Source organism: Phalangium opilio, unplaced genomic scaffold (assembly GCF_054372755.1).
Source record: "Phalangium opilio isolate 3A_F unplaced genomic scaffold, DU_Popi_V2 ptg000209l_1, whole genome shotgun sequence".
Taxonomy (NCBI): Eukaryota; Metazoa; Arthropoda; class Arachnida; order Opiliones; family Phalangiidae; genus Phalangium; species Phalangium opilio.
The window spans coordinates 20,523,377-20,540,680 of NW_028324217.1; the positions used below are offsets into that span (position 1 = coordinate 20,523,377).

Sequence of the window (17,304 nt, forward strand, 5' to 3'; positions counted from 1 at the left end):
AGCTGTTTTAAGAAAAGGGTTGCCGTCCACTGCGACGTCTCCTTCGACTTATATTTATCGGTCGGTCTTATCAGCGTGGAAAAATTTGGTAGTCTTGCGAAGGAAATGATTTCCGTCTATATGGCGCGAGAAACTATTGGCTATTGTAAAAACCTCACCAAAAATTTATTATAGGTATTAAAGGGTTATTATAGGTACGACCTTTAAATTTCAATGGCTCTCGCTTTCAATGTGGAAAAAAGTACTTCTGAGTGATAATTGTAAATAATAAAAAGGGAAATGGAAGCTGGGTGAAAGATAAGTGTAGTTTTAATTTTAATTTGTTAGTTTATTTATAGTTATCTATGTTTTTAGCCAAAAATTTGCGTTAATTTCACGTTAATTATATACACGTAATTAAGATGAAATCAACGTTGGACTGTGGTTCGGCGGTGTTGATTAAGATTCAATAAATAATTCACAAAAAATTGCAATGTTTAGTGGAGTTTTTGCCGAACAATCCCTACTTTACGATAAATAAACAAATAGACGAAATTGAAAGACTCAATAGGGTCAATAAAGACTTGGAAAGGAGAATCAAAGATTTGATGCTATGAAACATTTTTCATTTTAATGGTCGATAGGAAAGAGTTACTCCAAAGGTTAAGAGTTGATTGTTTGAAAAATAGGAGAAAAGTGGAATACATCATTTAGCTAACGATGAATTAGTGAAATCTGAACCCGTTGAAAATGATTCGGAAATTAATGGCCAGGAGTTATCTCTTCCAATTGTGATGCACAGTGTCGAAGCTGTCAATGCCCAAGGCATGCTGGGTAGAGAAGATATTAGTGAAGAATCGCCTGATTCTGAGCCTCAATATGTTGCGGAGATTGGCAATACAAACAACGAATCTGAAATTATCCTAAAAAGGTCTAAAAATATTGGGTTTATAACGCGAATTACGAATGCATGTGTCCCCAAGTTGATATACAGTGACAATTCGCCACTTTGTGTGCCTTCGCCGAAGCTCGAGGTCGAAAACCAATTGAAAATACCTCTCGACACAATGACCGAAAGTGATTCGTCACTAGAACCTCTTGAGAACAATAACACAATTATCGATTCTTATCGCAAACCGCAAAGCGTTGCAACAGAGGGAGAAACTGACGAAAGAACAACTCGATCGCTGAAATTTCGTGTTCCTGAATTGAATGTTGAAGTCGAAAAACACTTTCTCTTGGCGCAAATGTCGAAAGCGATTCACTACAATTAGCCGTAGAAAACGATCTCGATGATAGGCAATCCAAAATAACCTTGCCAGGTGCGAAGAAAACTGATAGACAAAATCGAACTATGATACTGTGTTTGCCGAAACTGAAGCTTGTTGATCAAAGGTCACTGAGTGTGCCAGCGTATGTTCCTAAACCAGAATTAGCCCAAATGAACAGTCAGAATTGACCTCCGTCTCTATGGAAATCAATTTTTCCGAAGTTCCAGTTGAAGTTGGAAATAATAGTTCGGTGTACAACTCTGAGACATTTCAAGATATCGCTCCAAAGAATTCCGAATCACCTTGTTCGGAAATTGGTAAGTCATTTTATACTTTAATCGTCTGAGTGCCTAGAGTGGGGTTTGATATTCCTACCCCCAATGGGCGAAATATGCTAATCAATCATTTCCACCTTCTCGATGTATAGTCTAATGGCGTTTTCCACATAACTGCTCTGAGATCGCTCTTGATTTGCTCTACACGACATGAAATGCGCTTCATTTCTTGAGCTGCGTTAACGATTGTCTTTTCCCGTAATAATTGTCGATACAAATTTAGCGAGCTATCAATTCTGTACAGATTAGCACCGATGGGATCTTGGGTCCAGCACTCGGTAAATGGAAAACGGAAATCCGAGCGCGAGCAGATCTAGCGCCCTTGAGCGCTAAGTTGAATACGCTATTGGCAATGCTGCTATCTAAGTCAAAAACTGAAAAAAAACCTATTTAATATTCCTGGTAAAAGCAGGCAGATCCCTATTCCAGGGTTCGTGCAGAACCCGTATAAAAAAAGATTGGGATATATCTCGAGGATTTGAGGTGTGTCGTCATAAGTTTCCTAATTGGATTTTTATCCGAAAATATCGTTCGACGAGCTTTACTTTCCATCTCTCCTCCACTTTAATTCAGAACTTGCTTTTACCCGCGGCGTCGCTCGCGTGTAATAAGAACTTGCATGAAAATGATATAAATAATGGTTAGATTTTACTGATGACTAACCTTTTTATAGCACCCTAGGAGCGAAGGACTCGGCGTTGCCCGTCAGCTCGTCGGGACATTTTTATTGCCTTTCATGATTAGATTATTCCATAAAGAATTGTTTTAAAATTTTTGGCCGCCATTTATAAAGATGACAACAAATCGAACCCAAAGACCATTTAGCCCGTCTTTAGGCTAAAGGAAACCAGTGTACAAAATATTTGTGAAATCGGTTGAAACGCGCGGACTTTGTTGCATAGAGAAGATTTTTTACATTTCTGGGCGCCATTTATTAAGCTGGCGGCGGATTGGAAATATCTTTCTTGGTACGCGCCTACTGCTTATGGGTAACGTTCCTGCAAATGTTCAGCCTTCTAGGGTTTGGGCTGGGCGTTGATTATCAGTCAGTCAGTCAAGACTGATTTATATAGATATACACTCTAAGAAATTGGAGTGTGATTTAACACCTTTATAAGTACTTTATATGGGTCCAAATTTGACACCGTTACAGGCGTACATTTACACCCCTGAAGGGATTTAATCACACTTATTTGAGCAATTGGTGGCAAAGATAAGTATAAAATTGTGCAACAGAGGTGCAGTTTAACACCTTTTTAACTCTTATATCGCACTGAAAGTGAATTTTTTACTCTCATATTAGTGTTGTGCAACTCCTTTAAGGGTGCGGCATAGCACCTTTCAGAGTGTCGCTTCACACCTTTAAGAGTGGGAGATATTTTGGTAGGATAGTAGTAGAAATTCTACTACTTTTCCTAGACTTAAGAGCAAAACCGATGACGTAAAAAACACTAAAGTAGCTACATTTTGACCACTCATGAGGCATAACTCAAATATCGAGTATGGTTTTCCTGTTTAATTAAATTTTGATTATCCGCCATTCCGCAGTATTATTAGCAATCAATGCTATATTCATAGCAGGGTTCTTCCTTGAGAGAACTTCATCACCTATAGGGAGGAAAGTTCTCACATGCAGAACTATACCTCTTTAAGCGAGGGTTGTTGCGTATAAAGTCATTTTTACGGGTTTATAAATTTCTGAAAAAGGCAGAAAGTTTTCACTTCGTACAAATGCATAGGGTATTAAATTAGTTTTGGAGGCTATACTATTCAAGCAGTAGATATAGACGTTCTTGTTAAATTTAATAATCACTTTTCACTAAGAGTTTTTCGAGCACCAGAAACGCGTTTAATCTAATTTGCACTACAGATTTTACAAAAAAAAAATCCATTTAGTACTCTAATTTTTCTCAAAATAATGATAAAACATGTCACAAAAGCAAGTGCCCCACTTTGGCTTCTCAAGCTGGCCCTACTGTGAGGCCAGTAACCTAGTCTCGTTTTTTAAGAGTATCGCTTAACACCTATAAGAGTGTCGCCTAACACGTTTAGCATAGTTTTATGAAGGTACAACACCGCCAGATTACCAATTTCTTTGTTAATTTTATTTATAGGATAAAACTGTTTTCTTTCATGAATATCATCTTTAAAAAAAGGTTTAACAAGTACGTTTTTCAATAATTTTTTACTGTTTGTATTATTAAAACATTAATGAAAAATAAATGAAAGACCTTATTTAAGAAACCAGCAGTATTATAATTTTTCATGTTTAATTTCGAACGGTGTTTTAATAGTGTTATTTTACACCGAATTTACACTTTAAATTGGCCTCTAAAAACTCAAGGTAATAAAACACTCTTTTGGGTGTTTTTACGGTGTTTACACCGTTTTAACACCTTTTTAACACTTCCATTTCTTAGAGTGTAGAAGATATGGTTGTCAAGGCCTTAAATGTACTGAGTTTTTTTTTAAACTTGTTTTGTCATCCTCGCTGTAGCTTATTCGAAACAATTATGCAAAACAATTTCTTAGGTACGAGATAAACATTTTACGTTCCAGCGCTAAATTGTTATTTCAAGATTTCCCAAAAATTACTTAATGGGTTAAATTCGCCTGGGGTGTTAATATAAGATAATGTTAAATAACACTGACCTGTAGCTACGGTCTAAAACTAGGGACGCTTTCAAAAACGTTCAAATCAGTAAAAATATCCGAATGTATATTTTTTTTCGAAAAACTATTGAACTCTCTACCGATAAAATAGTGTTCAGCTTTTGGACCTAATTTTATCTTTAAACTTCTTTTCAATCGTTTTGGTTTGTAAATACCCAATAACAGTGGCATCAAGCCATTAGGTAGTAATTGTAGGTGCGTGGGGTGGTGAAGAGTTAGCACTTTCGCCTCGCACCAGGAGAGTCCCGCTACCGCTCCCTTAGAATATCCGAATGGATTTTTAACATTTTTCGAAAAACGAGTGAACTCTCTACCGATAAATTCAAATAGTGTTCAGCTTTTGGACCTTTCGCCTCGCAGCAAGAGAGTCCCGGGTTCGATCCCGGACTGTGGCACGGGGTGGAAAACCTGGGTACAAACCCTTCTGCATAGAGTTGTGAAAGTTCTCTCCCCACTTTTTCCTGCGCGGTGTAACCCGGTTTCTCCTTTCCACCAAAACTTGCTGAGGTTAATGGTAATACTTAGTATAGGGTGCTGTCGGTAAGCTGTGGCGTAGTAGCTAGCCACCACCTCTCTGCATTGAAATCGTGACCCATTGAATGTTATGGACTCGCAAAAAAGCTAGATTATTATGTATCAGAACCTTTAAAATGTCCTCTTTCGCAAGGGTCTTCACTCCTTTCTTATCGCTGGTACCATAAGAAACTAAAATATAGCTCTCTATAAGTATGAAACGTGTACATTTTCATACTTACCCCGTACCAGTGTAGGGGCTAGCCTTGGTAGTCAAAATTTCGCGCCATCTATTAATTTATTATGATAATTCTGGCATGCACATAATCAGTTACAATTATCATACTAATAATAACTTCAAGACATTTAACGATTTAATTACTATATAAAATTTGAAAATTTTCTAAACAAATATTTCAGCTCTTTTAACGCCAAAAGTTCTTAACGGGTGGCTTTAGAAACTTTTTAAAAATTTCAATGGATGAAATGCTGTTTACATGGCTTAAATGGAGAGTTTCATACTTATAGGGAGCTATATATTATTTTCTTATGCTGGTACTTATTTCGACCAAAAATTCGGAGTTTATTTGTTGCTGGATAAAATGAGATATTGTTTCTGGTTACGCAGATTTTTGGAACAATAAGTTTTATCTATCGAAGGGATATCCTTATTAGTTATTTTTAATTATGTGTCAATTGTACTTTATTTCACATATGTGGAATATATAACACTAATCAGACCTCGGGGGTGCCATTTGCCAGACAGAGAAACAAAGTGAAAAACTAGACGCGACAAAAGAGAGAGGGGGTGCAAGATCGAAATAAATTTGTAACTTGTGTTCACTCAGCATCAATACGACCTTTCTAGTTTCGCGCCGAGGTTTCTACTGCATTTCAGTTGATGTTCGTTCATCCCCTTTTGGTTGATGAGGTCGTTTTCTCATCGCCTAACGCCTTGATCAGCACTGTTTCTTTTCTTTAACACGGAGTTTTCGTAGAGGCCTTAGCATTTCATTTTTTAAGAAGTGCGCTTGAATGCTACTGTATTTTTGATGCTATATTGTAAATGGAATGTGTGTCGTTTTTATATTTCGTTAATAATTTTCTGCAGGAAAATTAAAGAAGAAACGTTCAACTCGGATCAAATATTCTGCTGAATATAAAAGGGGTCCACAACGTCACATTAAAAAGGGTAACGAAGAAAAACGCTTCAAATGTGATCAGTGTGACTATGGATCCACGCAGAAGGTTCATTTGATCGAACATCAACGCATTCACAGTGGTGAAAGACCCTTCACATGTGATCATTGTGACTATGCCAGCACAATGAAGAGTCATTTGATCAGACATCAACGCATTCACAGTGGCGAAAAACCGTTCAAATGTAATCTGTGCGACTATTCCAGCGCACAGAAGCCTAGTTTGACCATACATCAACAACGCGTACATAATGGTGGAAAACCCTTCAAATGCCATGAGTAAGACTTTAGGTGCACTGGCAAGAATATTTTCATCAGGCATCAACGCGTTCAAAGAGGGGAAAAGCCCTTTAAATGTGCTCATTGTGACTTTACTAGCGCATGAAAGTTCGTTTTGATCACACATAATACCCTTCATAATTGAGAAAAACCCTTAAACATAAGAGTTCTTTTATCGGACATGTCCGCATTCACAGCGGTGAAATACCATTGAAATACGATTGCCCGACAGTTATTGGTCTTGATATTCGATCGAATTATTCGTCATAGACGGTCACGCGTGTAGGCCCACCCTTACTCCCATTCTTTAATGAACTAAGAAAATAGCTTTCCCCCAATCAACTCTTAGTATCTTTAGAATTGTCTCTCTAGGGAGTGGTAAAATGGTGAAATTCCACGCTAAGCCAATTAGGCACATTACCTCAGTAGGAGGAGCTATCTTCTTAAGCCACACCCCTGAACTCTTCATTTAAGGCCATCCGGTTTCTCCTTTCCATCAAAACTAGCTGAGGTTAATGACAATACCAAAAAATATATAGATATAATAAAAAGAAAACTTACACATTGTTGTTTAAACTTGTTCGCTCTGTGTAATATGAGAAATCGCCCCTTTTTCCTAAAAATTAATTAGCCTTTGGATCGCCAACATCGTGTACTATACTTTCTATAAACTCATGACGTCAAGAAGCTCTTACCTAATTGGCTAGTTTCCTCGCGAAGAAGAAATGGACTTGCCCAACAAAATCTCTGTCCCCTTTACTACTGCTCCATAGGGGCAAGCTATATTTCCGTGGAGTACTTTAAATGGAGTAAAACGTAAGTTTAATTAAATTGCCTTAAACACAAGTGTACAGTCTATAATGCGTGCGAACCACCGTGTAGCCTTAGCGCCTTGTTTGACGCTGTACAACCCTAGCACATTGGAGTAAATTATTTTGCCTTGTTATATATTTTAGACCAATGACCTTGAAATTACCACAATCACTTGTTAAGGGCCAGAAAGGCCGACAAATAGTATGCCACGATATTCTGTTTGTTCTTGAAGGAGGCATTTCTCACCAATTTGTCCAAATCTTTAGGAACAGACAGGAGGGGAGGCCACCATATTCTTGGTGCCAGGGAGAGTAGTGACTGTCCGCTGACAGCTTGTATAAATTTCGCCAAGGTCTAGCGTTTAACAAACAATACAAAACACAAAGTTCCAGATGAAATGAAACACACTTGCGAAATACTTAATATATTTTTGAATTGATTACTAACGAATGTGTTTTGGTAGGATTATATTTTATCTGCCTAACCTAACCAACGCTGGTTTCTGACTAATTAGACCATGGGACTAAAGTAGAAAAGAAAGCCAACGTGCCTAATAGTGCCTAAATGGTCGTAAATCACTAAAAACCTAGTTTCCTCATAGACTTTTTAACCAAGGAGACCAACGGGAAGTAAAATACAGTTAATTGTAATTAAAAGTGATTTATATTTTACCAATTTAACCTTTTTTACCATTGAAAACAAGTAATTCTTGAAAATTAAACGATTTACATTGACGGCCAAATGACCTCGCAATTCTATACTTTAGTCGGATTAGACCTACTTAACTCTCACCAAGATTCTGTATTGTCCCGGACTGATGGTTTTAGTGGTACAATCTCGGTATGAGTGAATAATGTCAAAAATCATTTTAGAGCAAAATCAAGCACACCATTCGATAGAGCGTAAAATGGCCGACGCTTTTTTCAAATTTCCAAAAAAAAAAAAATAAGAAAATCCCCCATAAGAATTGCCACCTTTTCCAAAATATTGATGTTTAACGTTAGGTTAGGTTAGGTTTAGTTTGGTAAGGTTTGGTTAGGTTGGAAAAGGTGGCAAATTATTGGCCCTCTGATGTTTTCCACACTTTTTTGACCCTGTACTGCAAAATTTTCTTTTTTGGTTTTTTTTTTGGAAATTTGAAAAAAGCAGGGGTTATTTTAGATCTAAATTTTACGCTCTATCGAATGGTGTGCTTGATTTTGCTCTAAAATGATTTTTGGCCTTATTTACTCTTACCGAAATCCTACCGTTTTAGTTAATCGAATGTAAACAAGCAGTATCAATCAAAAACATCCCTTTTAACTTTCGAAATTATTTTTTCCACAATATTTTACGAAAATCGCCCTTAGGGACCCGCGTACTTGGGGGAAATTAGCGACAGAAGGCGCTGATGCTGCGTAAAAAAATGCGTACTTTAGTTAGCCTGGCAATTTTGAGTCTGTTTCACTAATTAAGAATAAATTAACTCAAATAACCGATTCATAACGGCTAATCATGATGGGAAACGTCGTATTCAACATCTAGAATAGTTATTCAACGTCTTTTTAGAGATTTCGTAACCTTAGGCTCCCTCAAAAAGATTATTTTTTCACTTTGAACGCTTTTATTTTAATTATCAAGGTCTCCTAACGCGAAACGAATTCAAAATAATTGTAATTAATCTAATTAATAAGATAAACTTGGATTTCTATCCTTTGGCAACCTCAAAACCATGAAAACCAAAATTTCCTCACGCGTATTCTTTTACTTATCCACATACACTGTCAGAAGTTCATAGATTAAAACAAAAAAGTATACTTCATTCAATGGAGCTTTAATCTAACCGGGGCCATCTTGTTTAATCTCATCAGTCGTACCTGCTGGGCCAACTTCCGTAATTACGCGTAAAAATTACATTTAGTCCAAAATAGCTGCGCGAAATTAATCGTCCACTACCGAAGCTAGAAAAGGTGCCGAGTTAATGGACCTAAATAAGTTATACCTAATGAAGCTTCTAATATTCATGTTCAAGATTAAAAATAAAACTGCCCCCAAGTACGTCAGTGACTGGTTCCCCGCCACAAATCAATCCCATAACACTCGTGGTAAATTGACGAATTTCGCGGTGGAACCTTTTTCGTCCCGTTACAGAACTAAAAGTACCAAACATTATATATGTGGAATAAGCTACCGCCAACAATTAAAAAAACATAAATAATTTTAAACACAATCTCAAAACTTTTTTAGACAACGCGACTACTCGAATCTTTTTAAATGGATCTTAAATTTAATTACTTAAATATATTTGAAATTAATTTAATCGGACCCTTTTGTAAATAAGAATTTTTTTCTTAAAAGGATATCCAAATAAAGCAAGCATTTATTTATTTATTGCAGACGCTCAAAATTTGAATAAAAGAAATTTAGTTTATTTTCAGGGTCTGGATGCAACATATACATACATATTATTCTGGTTTACTGTAATTTTATTCTGACTTATTGTGTTTTTACACTGTTTTTATGCTCTTATAGTTTTTTTATGCTGTTTTGTGTTTTATGCTGGCTTATTGTATTTTTAATTTTTTATGCTCATTTATTATGTTATATTGAGTTTTCATGCTGTTTATGTTTTTTTATGCTGTTTTATTTTTTATTCAGGTTTTTTATGCTGTTTTATTTTTTATTCAGGTTTTTTATGCTGATTTATTGTGTTTTTACGTCGTTTAATTTTATTTTTGAGTGTCACTATTCTCACCCCCCCCCCCAGGTAGAAATAGGCGGAAGCCTATTCCTACCCTAGGTGAAAATAGCGTAGAGGCTATATCCACCCTACCACGTGACTAAGAATTGAGGTAAGGGCTGCGGTTAGGTGAAAATAGCTTGGCTGCTATTTTCACCGCCCAGTGAAGTCTACCCCGGGTGAACATAGAATAACCCACGAAATTTCAAATTCAAAACATTTCCATGAATACTAAAATCAATTGGTTGAATTTTATTTAAATTAAATATAAATTAATTAATATTAAATATAAAAAAGAATAAGACAATCAGTGTTAAAAATTTTAAAAATGAATCATTTAAAATTTCAATAGGCAACTTATTTAAATTAAATATAAATTAATTAATATTAAATATAAAAAAAAATAAGACTATCATTGTTAAAAATTGTAAAAACGAATCAACAACTGAGTAGAAGTAACTTTATCTTTGGGATTAATTTTTCCGACATCATTGCCTGACAAAGCTTGCTTCTTATTCTTATCCGATTCGACAATAGTTTTTTAAATCATCGATGTCAATTCCATGTCCCACGCTTCGTGATTAGTCGTCTCAGTGGGTGTAGCTTTAAAAACCTTAGAGTTCACCGCGAGAGTTGTAGTAGCGCTTGATAAGTGTTGCTGAAGTGGATTTGGAGTTAAGTGACACGTTTGATTCTGCAGTGCATCTTTGAAGGCCAGAGATGTTTGTCCCTCTTTAAGAATGTTCAGGACAGTTTTTCCAATTTTCTTCTTTGCAACAATCGGCATTGTTTTGGCTTTAAAAAGTGAATCATCGTAAATTTCAGTCATATCTTCATCAATAGGGACACTGTTCTTGGATGAGAAGAAATCTGCATTGGAGGAAAGTGCAGCCGCAGCCTGCGATACTGTTTCTTCGATTGTATAAAGTTTTTGAAAATATGGCTTCCTCATAGGTTGGCCGTGAAACAGTTTGGGTTTAGGATCATTTACCTCCACTTCCAATCTAAGTCGTTTTTTAAAACAGGGTTATATAATATAAGATATTAAACAAGGCTTTCAAAATTTAATTACTGTGGATTTTGATGGTTTTCTTTAAGTTAATGGAGTTCGATGATGTATGGTTCCAGTGTATTTGCTGGTTATTATCGATTTTCTAAAGTATGCTCATGGCATTACAATGTTCACGAACAGACTGTAAGAGTGATTGGCTAACCGTGTTCATAAGTGGTTTTATTACCTAATGTTAATCGATAATAATAATAATTAATAAGTCCCCGTATGAGTTTATTAGAGTTTAATCATAAGAGCATACTAATAGTTGCCGTTGCAGCTGTGTAAATTTAAGTTCTGTGGCATATAAATTAGTCAGTTGAGATTTAAGGTTTTGGTTTTCTAATTTTAATAAAGAGTGCGCTTTTGCTATATCTTTGTTAAGAGCCAGCGCATGCTTCAGTTTGGCTCGAGTTTTAGCGGCTAAATCAGTTGCACATTGAAAGGAATTAATTTTAAATTAACACTAGGAATTTTAAGATGATTGCGTGCCTTGGTTATTAGGATACATACCTATTTGGCTTGAATTTTGACTTTTATGACCATTCCTTTTAAATGAAGTACTTCGATTGATGACCACTCCGAATTTCGATTTCGACTTTGAACGTCCATCCATGATGATACAAGGATGAAAACCTTCCCTAAGTTTTAAATTAACTCCGGTGTTCTCTTGAGATAAATCGTTTTAGCAGACGACGTTGCGCTGCATTCCAAACCAGGCTAGGAAATAAGACAGGTTTACAGGTCAAAAACCAGTTTATTAATAGCTTGGACCACTTTTTTTATTCAAAACGTGAGGGTCACTGGTCCCAATGACTAGTTTATTAATTCCTACTTTTATTAAAAATTGATATGCGGACCTCTTTAATTATTTTCATTTTAACATAAATTTCGACTCCATGAGTCCAGTGAGACAACCCTAAGCTGAGAGAGATTTTTTTAGAAGAGAGAACGACCACAAGTCCTGGGACCAGTAGAAAAATAAATAGGGTAAGGGTCACTGGTCCCGGGACCAGTTTCATATTTAAGACATCAGGGGTCACTGGTCCGGAGGACTAGTTCAGAAATAAACCTTATTTCCAAGCCTGTTCCAAACCACCCCTTCCACCAGAGACAGAAGTTAATGACTTCTTATCCTAGGAAGTATTGGACACTAAGGCTTTATATAGTATCCATCCCTGCTAGTCAAAATTGCCTATGGCATTGGTAAAAGAGGGTCGAAAGTTTCCTCCCCACTAGGAAAACGATCTAATCTACTGAAAAAATCCCACGCCGCGAGGCTGTGGCTCTCAAACTTTGGGGCGTGTTCAAAACTTCTTCAGCGCCAATCGTTGAAAAGCTGTCTGTCTAGAACTCTCTGAAAATCCATTACAATCCGCGGGACTAGGACCCCACACTAGTTTAAATTGAACGGAATTTCTAGCAGTCTATTAAAACAGCTGTTCTTATCACCGTTTCTGATTCGTTAACTCAAACCACAGGACACACCTTAAAGTTTCGTTACTTGCCCGCTGCTGGCGCGCAAATCAGCCTGCCAGTACAAAATGAGAGAAGCGCCGTTGGTGGCGCGGTGATCGGACCTAATAAGAAGTTGGCTAACAGAGATGGTTCCGGATATGGTTAGAGTCCAATACTTCCCAGGATAAGAAGTCATGAACTTCTGCCAGAGAGAATTTAGAAGGGGAGTGGAAGGCCCCCCTTTGACTCTATTAAAGGTGATGACGCCCAAACAAGATGTCGCGTTGAGCTTTTTGGGGTAGGCGAGTTTCTGGTCACGTGTTCTAAAATCTCACCGTTACAAACGCATCATACCGGAAATCGACCTGCCTAGATAACGTTTAGCAGACGACGTTGCGCTGCATTCCAAACCACTCCTTCCACTCCCCTTCTAAATTCTCTCTGCTTCCACTCCCCTTCTAAATTCTCTCTGCTTCCACTCCCCTTCTAAATTCTCTCTGCTTCCACTCCCCTTCTAAATTCTCTCTGCTTCCACTCCCCTTCTAAATTCTCTCTGCTTCCACTCCCCTTCTAAATTCTCTCTGCTTCCACTCCCCTTCTAAATTCTCTCTGGCCGCATGGCGTTACGCGGGAGGTCACGTGGTAGGGGGGGGGTGAGAATAGGGTATAAGCTATTTTCACCCGGGAGGGGTGAGAATAGCGTATAAGCTATTTTCACCCGGGGGGGGGGGTGAGAATAGCGCGCAGGCTATTTCCACCCGGGGGTTGAGAATAGACACTCTTAATTCTAAAATAATAGAAATAGTCCTATGCGTCGTCTGCTAAAACATTTTAAGACTTTTGGCTAAATTCGCTTCCGCTTTTAGGGGTAAAATAGTGAGTTTCGGAAGAACATTTTGTATGGTAAAATTTAAGAGTTCCAAAACTCCAATAAACGTCGCAATTAAAGTAGGTTATTTAAGTCCGTTTCAGAAACTAAATAAACCTAACTAAACTACCCTCCCTCCTTGATACCGCCTGCTTTGGACAGGGATTTTTCTATCGATTTGTTTCACGGCGATAGGGATGGGGTTGCCTAGATCTTAGGGATGGGGTTGCCTAGATCTAGGCTCTAGAGTAGGCAACTGACGTGATTTTTGTAAAATGCCGAAAGTGTCCATACACTAAATTACCGCCTGGTTTTGGACAGCCATTTTTCTATTGATTTGTTTCACGGCGATAGGGATGGGGTTGCCTAGATCTAGGCTCTAGAGTAGGCAACTGACGTGATTTTTGTAAAATGCCGAAAGTGTCCATACACTAAATTACCGCCTGGTTTTGGACAGCCATTTTTCTATTGATTTGTTTCACGGCGATAGGGATGGGGTTGCCTAGATCTAGGCTCTAGAGTAGGCAACTGACGTGATTTTTGTAAAATGCCGAAAGTGTCCATACACTAAATTACCGCCTGGTTTTGGACAGCCATTTTTCTATTGATTTGTTTCACGGCGATAGGGATGGGGTTGCCTAGATCTAGGCTCTAGAGTAGGCAACTGACGTGATTTTTGTAAAATGCCGAAAGTGTCCATACACTAAATTACCGTCTGGTTTGGACAGGCATGTAGCGGGTTATTTGAATGAGATAAATCGTAACGAAGTCATTTAAGTATAATTAAATTTGGTAATTAATGATTAAAGGTGTGTAAAGGCATTTGCATTAGACGATGATGAAACTTGGTCGGTATTAAGCGAATTCTCTACTGAATTGATGTTTAAATTGGAATATTAATACGCCGAGAATGATTAAAGTTAATTGTAAAATTATTTTAGTGGTCATTGTTGTCAATTTATGTGCTACGTGGTTCGGTACAACGGGCAAAACGATTTGGTATTTGAAAACAATTATCTTAAGTAGTTAGTTAGCTTTAATTAGGGTTTTTCTAGAAATTGCCTTAATTTAATTTTTTGCGTTAAATGGCTGGATAGAACCAGTAGAAGTTTTAATTAGTGTTTTCCTTTCTTTTGGAAAATGCCGAAAGTGAAAAGACAATTTTACCGCTAAGTTTTCGCGCTGTTATTTTATGAGAGTAAACGTTCGAATTTACGTTGATTAGTATCATTTAAACGTGTTTAAATGGCATTGCGTTAGACAATGTAGGAGTTAATTTATAGCTATTCCAATTAAGTGAGGTTTAAATGCCCGAAAAATTTGAGAGAGCATTTATAAAATTAATTTAAACTTGTTCAAGTCGTTAACTAGCTTTAATTTATATTTTTTGGTCTCGAAATATGCCGAAAATAAAAACACTACTGTACCACCACTATTTCGCAGGGTTTTTTGTTGAGAGAAACGTTTTAATTACTTTGATTTGTAATATTTAAACGTATTTAAATGGTCTTGCGTTATTATATTCAAATGAAGTCGTTATTTAGCTTTGATCATGGTTTTTTGGATTTTAACGCCTAGTTTTTTGATTTGTCGAATTACTACTCTATTTTACCGCCTAGGTCGAAAGCCAAGTCAATCTAGCAAAAGGGTGTTATCTAACAGACGACACATAGTGGGAAAAGTACTATTGGAGAGTTTTTTACTTTCGGCAGATCCCAAGTTGGGATTGCCTTGACTGGCCATGCTGACTAGCTGAGCACACTTTTTAGGCCTGTACTTTCCCGCCCTCAGCAGACTGCAAAGCAGACGATGGGGGAGGAGCTATTATAACCATCTTAACACAAAAATCGAATTAAATTTACAATAGGGACTTGGCAGTACTACGTCATGCAACGTCAGTCTACCTTCCACTAGTGCTAAAAAACATACCAGGAGGAGGGGCTTATATAGCTTTCATTCTGTTAAAAAACATACCATAATGGCGCTGGGGGCGGAGTTAAGCCCGAATTGCCAAGTCCCTATTAATCTTTAAATTAACAACGAAAACCCCTAGAAGAAGAGAGCGCGCGAATTATTAAATCGCGAGAGAAAAATAAAAACATAATTAACTCTTAAATCGCGAAAGAGAAAAAAAAAAGATCCTGAAGAAAAACCCTTAAATCGAGAAGAAGAAAAAAGATCCTGAACCCCTATGAAGAATATGGAAGAGGAGCTACTTGGCGTAAGAAATTAAAAAAAAAAAACTTGAAACTATTCTAAGGGAGCGGTAGCTCCCTTAGATAAGGCCTGATGACGGCTCTAATGTATAAGGAAGGTTTTTGGATTGGTTTTAACTTTTTTCGTATTAAGTTTATTGTTTTGAAATTTTTCAACTGAACTAAAATCCGGGCCTTTAATTTGTGGTAAAAATTTCAAGATGATCCATCCAATAGTTTATTTTATAAAGCATAAAGTTGCTAAGGATGGTTTTCATTTCCGTAAAATTAATCACAGATTTTGGCGAAAAACTAGAGAATCTCCATAGAAATAACATGGGAAATTTTCCAAACTTACCCATTTTGTAACTACCCTTACAAAAATAACTATACGTTTGATAGATTTGAAAACGGTCTTAAATGAAAGCCCCATTTTTAAAGTGGGCGCCAATTTTTGTTTCATTAAGAAAAACGAAGTTTAAGTATTGTTTTTAATAGTTTTAAGTACCTGCTCCGAATTACGTGGTTTACCTTTAAACTGTGGAACTTAAGACTTTTTTGCTTGGGTTAAGTAATAAAGAAAGTCATTCTAGGACTTACGTCGTTTTACTGCGGATTATCAAATTGGTAGGGCAATTAGCTAGCTTAATTGTCATTATAACTTTTGCGCGTCCAACTAATTTAGTTGCGAAGTACAGATTAAACTTAATTAAACAAAATAAGCAATTAAAGATAATTACCAATTATAGCAGTAATTAAATTTTTACACGAGTCTAAACTATAACATCTATTTGTGTACAAGTCTACGGAATCTGTTTAAGCGCAGACCTACAGAATATTTTTGTGCAAAGGGGTATAAAATCTCTTTGTGCAGAGGCCTATGCAATCTTTTCGTGCACAGGTCAGTGGAATATTTTTGTTTCCAGTGCACAGGCCTATGGAATATTGTTTTACGGAATGTGCAAATCTGCATGGAATCCTTTTGAGTTTAGGAGTATGGAATCTTCTGTGCACAGGTCTATGGAATTTTTTTTCATGGGTCTATGGTATATTTATGTGCACAAGTTTGAAGAATCTTTATGTGCACAAAAGTCTGAAGAATCTTTATGTGCACACAAGTCTGAAGAATCTTTATGTGCACACAAGTCTGAAGAACCTTTATGTGCACACAAGTCTGAAGAATCTTTATGTGCCCAAGTGAAAAATCTATATTTGCACAGGTCTTTGGAATCTGATTTGCTCATTTCTATGACATCTCTTTTTGCGCAAGTCAATAACATTTGTTTATGCACAAGTCTAAAACATCTGTTTGTACACAAGACTAAAACATCTGTTTGTGCACAAGTCTAAAACATCGGTTTGTACACAAGACTAAAACATCTGTTTGTGCACAAGTCTAAAACATCTGTTTGTACACAGACTAAAACATCTGTTTGTGCACAAGTCTAAAACATCTGTTTGTGCACAAGTCTAAATCATCTGTTTGTGAACAAGTCTAAATCATCTGTTTGTGAGCAATTCTATAACACCTGTTTGTGAGCAATTCTATAACACCTGTTTGTGAGCAGTTCTATAACACCTGCTTGTGAACAAGTCTATAACACCTGCTTGTGAACAAGTCTATAACACCTACTTGTGAACAAGTCTAAACACCTGTGTGTGAACAAGTCTATAACACCTGTGTGTGAACAAGTCTATAACACCTGTGTGTGAACAAGTCTATAACACCTGTGTGTGAACAAGTCTATAACACCTGTGTGTGAACAAGTCTAAAACATCTCTTTGTGCACAAGTCTATAACATCTGTTTATTCACAAGTCTATGACATCTGTTTGTGCACAAGTCTATAACATCTGTTTATTCACAAGTCTATAACATCTGTTTATTCACAAGTCTATAACATCTGTTTATTCACAAGTCTATAACATCTGTTTATTCACAAGTCTATAAC

General features: G+C 36.8%; 2 protein-coding genes and 1 long non-coding RNA gene across 5 annotated transcripts in view; 2 read left to right on the forward strand and 1 right to left on the reverse strand.

Moving 5' to 3' along the window:
* Positions 1-1,438: 1,438 nt before the first annotated feature.
* Positions 1,439-7,065, forward strand: LOC149621194 (uncharacterized). The gene is made up of 2 exons (XM_089854166.1): positions 1,439-1,567; positions 5,883-7,065. The coding sequence occupies exons 1-2, from the start codon at positions 1,450-1,452 to the stop codon at positions 6,251-6,253; spliced, it is 489 nt and encodes a 162-aa protein (XP_089710292.1). The 5' UTR covers positions 1,439-1,449; the 3' UTR covers positions 6,254-7,065.
* A 2,943-nt stretch (positions 7,066-10,008) lies between these two features.
* Positions 10,009-11,546, reverse strand: LOC149621195 (uncharacterized). 3 transcript variants are annotated; one of them, XM_089854169.1, is made up of 4 exons: positions 11,346-11,546; positions 11,095-11,255; positions 10,854-11,019; positions 10,009-10,785 (listed from the first exon to the last, which is right to left on the reverse strand). In XM_089854169.1, exons 1-3 carry the CDS (start codon positions 11,446-11,448, stop codon positions 10,936-10,938), a joined length of 348 nt encoding a protein of 115 aa, XP_089710295.1. In that variant the 5' UTR covers positions 11,449-11,546; the 3' UTR covers positions 10,009-10,785; positions 10,854-10,935. The 3 variants fall into 3 exon arrangements, with proteins under 3 accessions (XP_089710295.1, XP_089710293.1, XP_089710294.1); XM_089854167.1 differs by having other exon boundaries at positions 10,854-11,255; XM_089854168.1 differs by having other exon boundaries at positions 11,095-11,546.
* Positions 11,547-14,783: 3,237 nt separating this feature from the next.
* The window catches only part of LOC149621196 (uncharacterized), a 204,544-nt gene continuing 202,023 nt past the window's right edge, over positions 14,784-17,304 (forward strand). Inside the window, exon 1 of the long non-coding RNA XR_016375276.1 lies at positions 14,784-15,379. This is a non-coding gene — a long non-coding RNA (uncharacterized LOC149621196). The remainder of the gene's footprint in view (positions 15,380-17,304) is intronic.

Bases quoted from the DNA above. Each gene is read 5' to 3' on its own strand.
- LOC149621194 (XM_089854166.1), top strand. From the start codon at position 1,450: ATGGAAATCAATTTTTCCGAAGTTCCAGTTGAAGTTGGAAATAATAGT. The intron at 1,568-5,882 runs GTAAGTCATTTT...AATTTTCTGCAG, and splicing joins ATCACCTTGTTCGGAAATTG to GAAAATTAAAGAAGAAACGT.
- LOC149621195 (XM_089854167.1), bottom strand. From the start codon at position 10,733: ATGAGGAAGCCATATTTTCAAAAACTTTATACAATCGAAGAAACAGTA.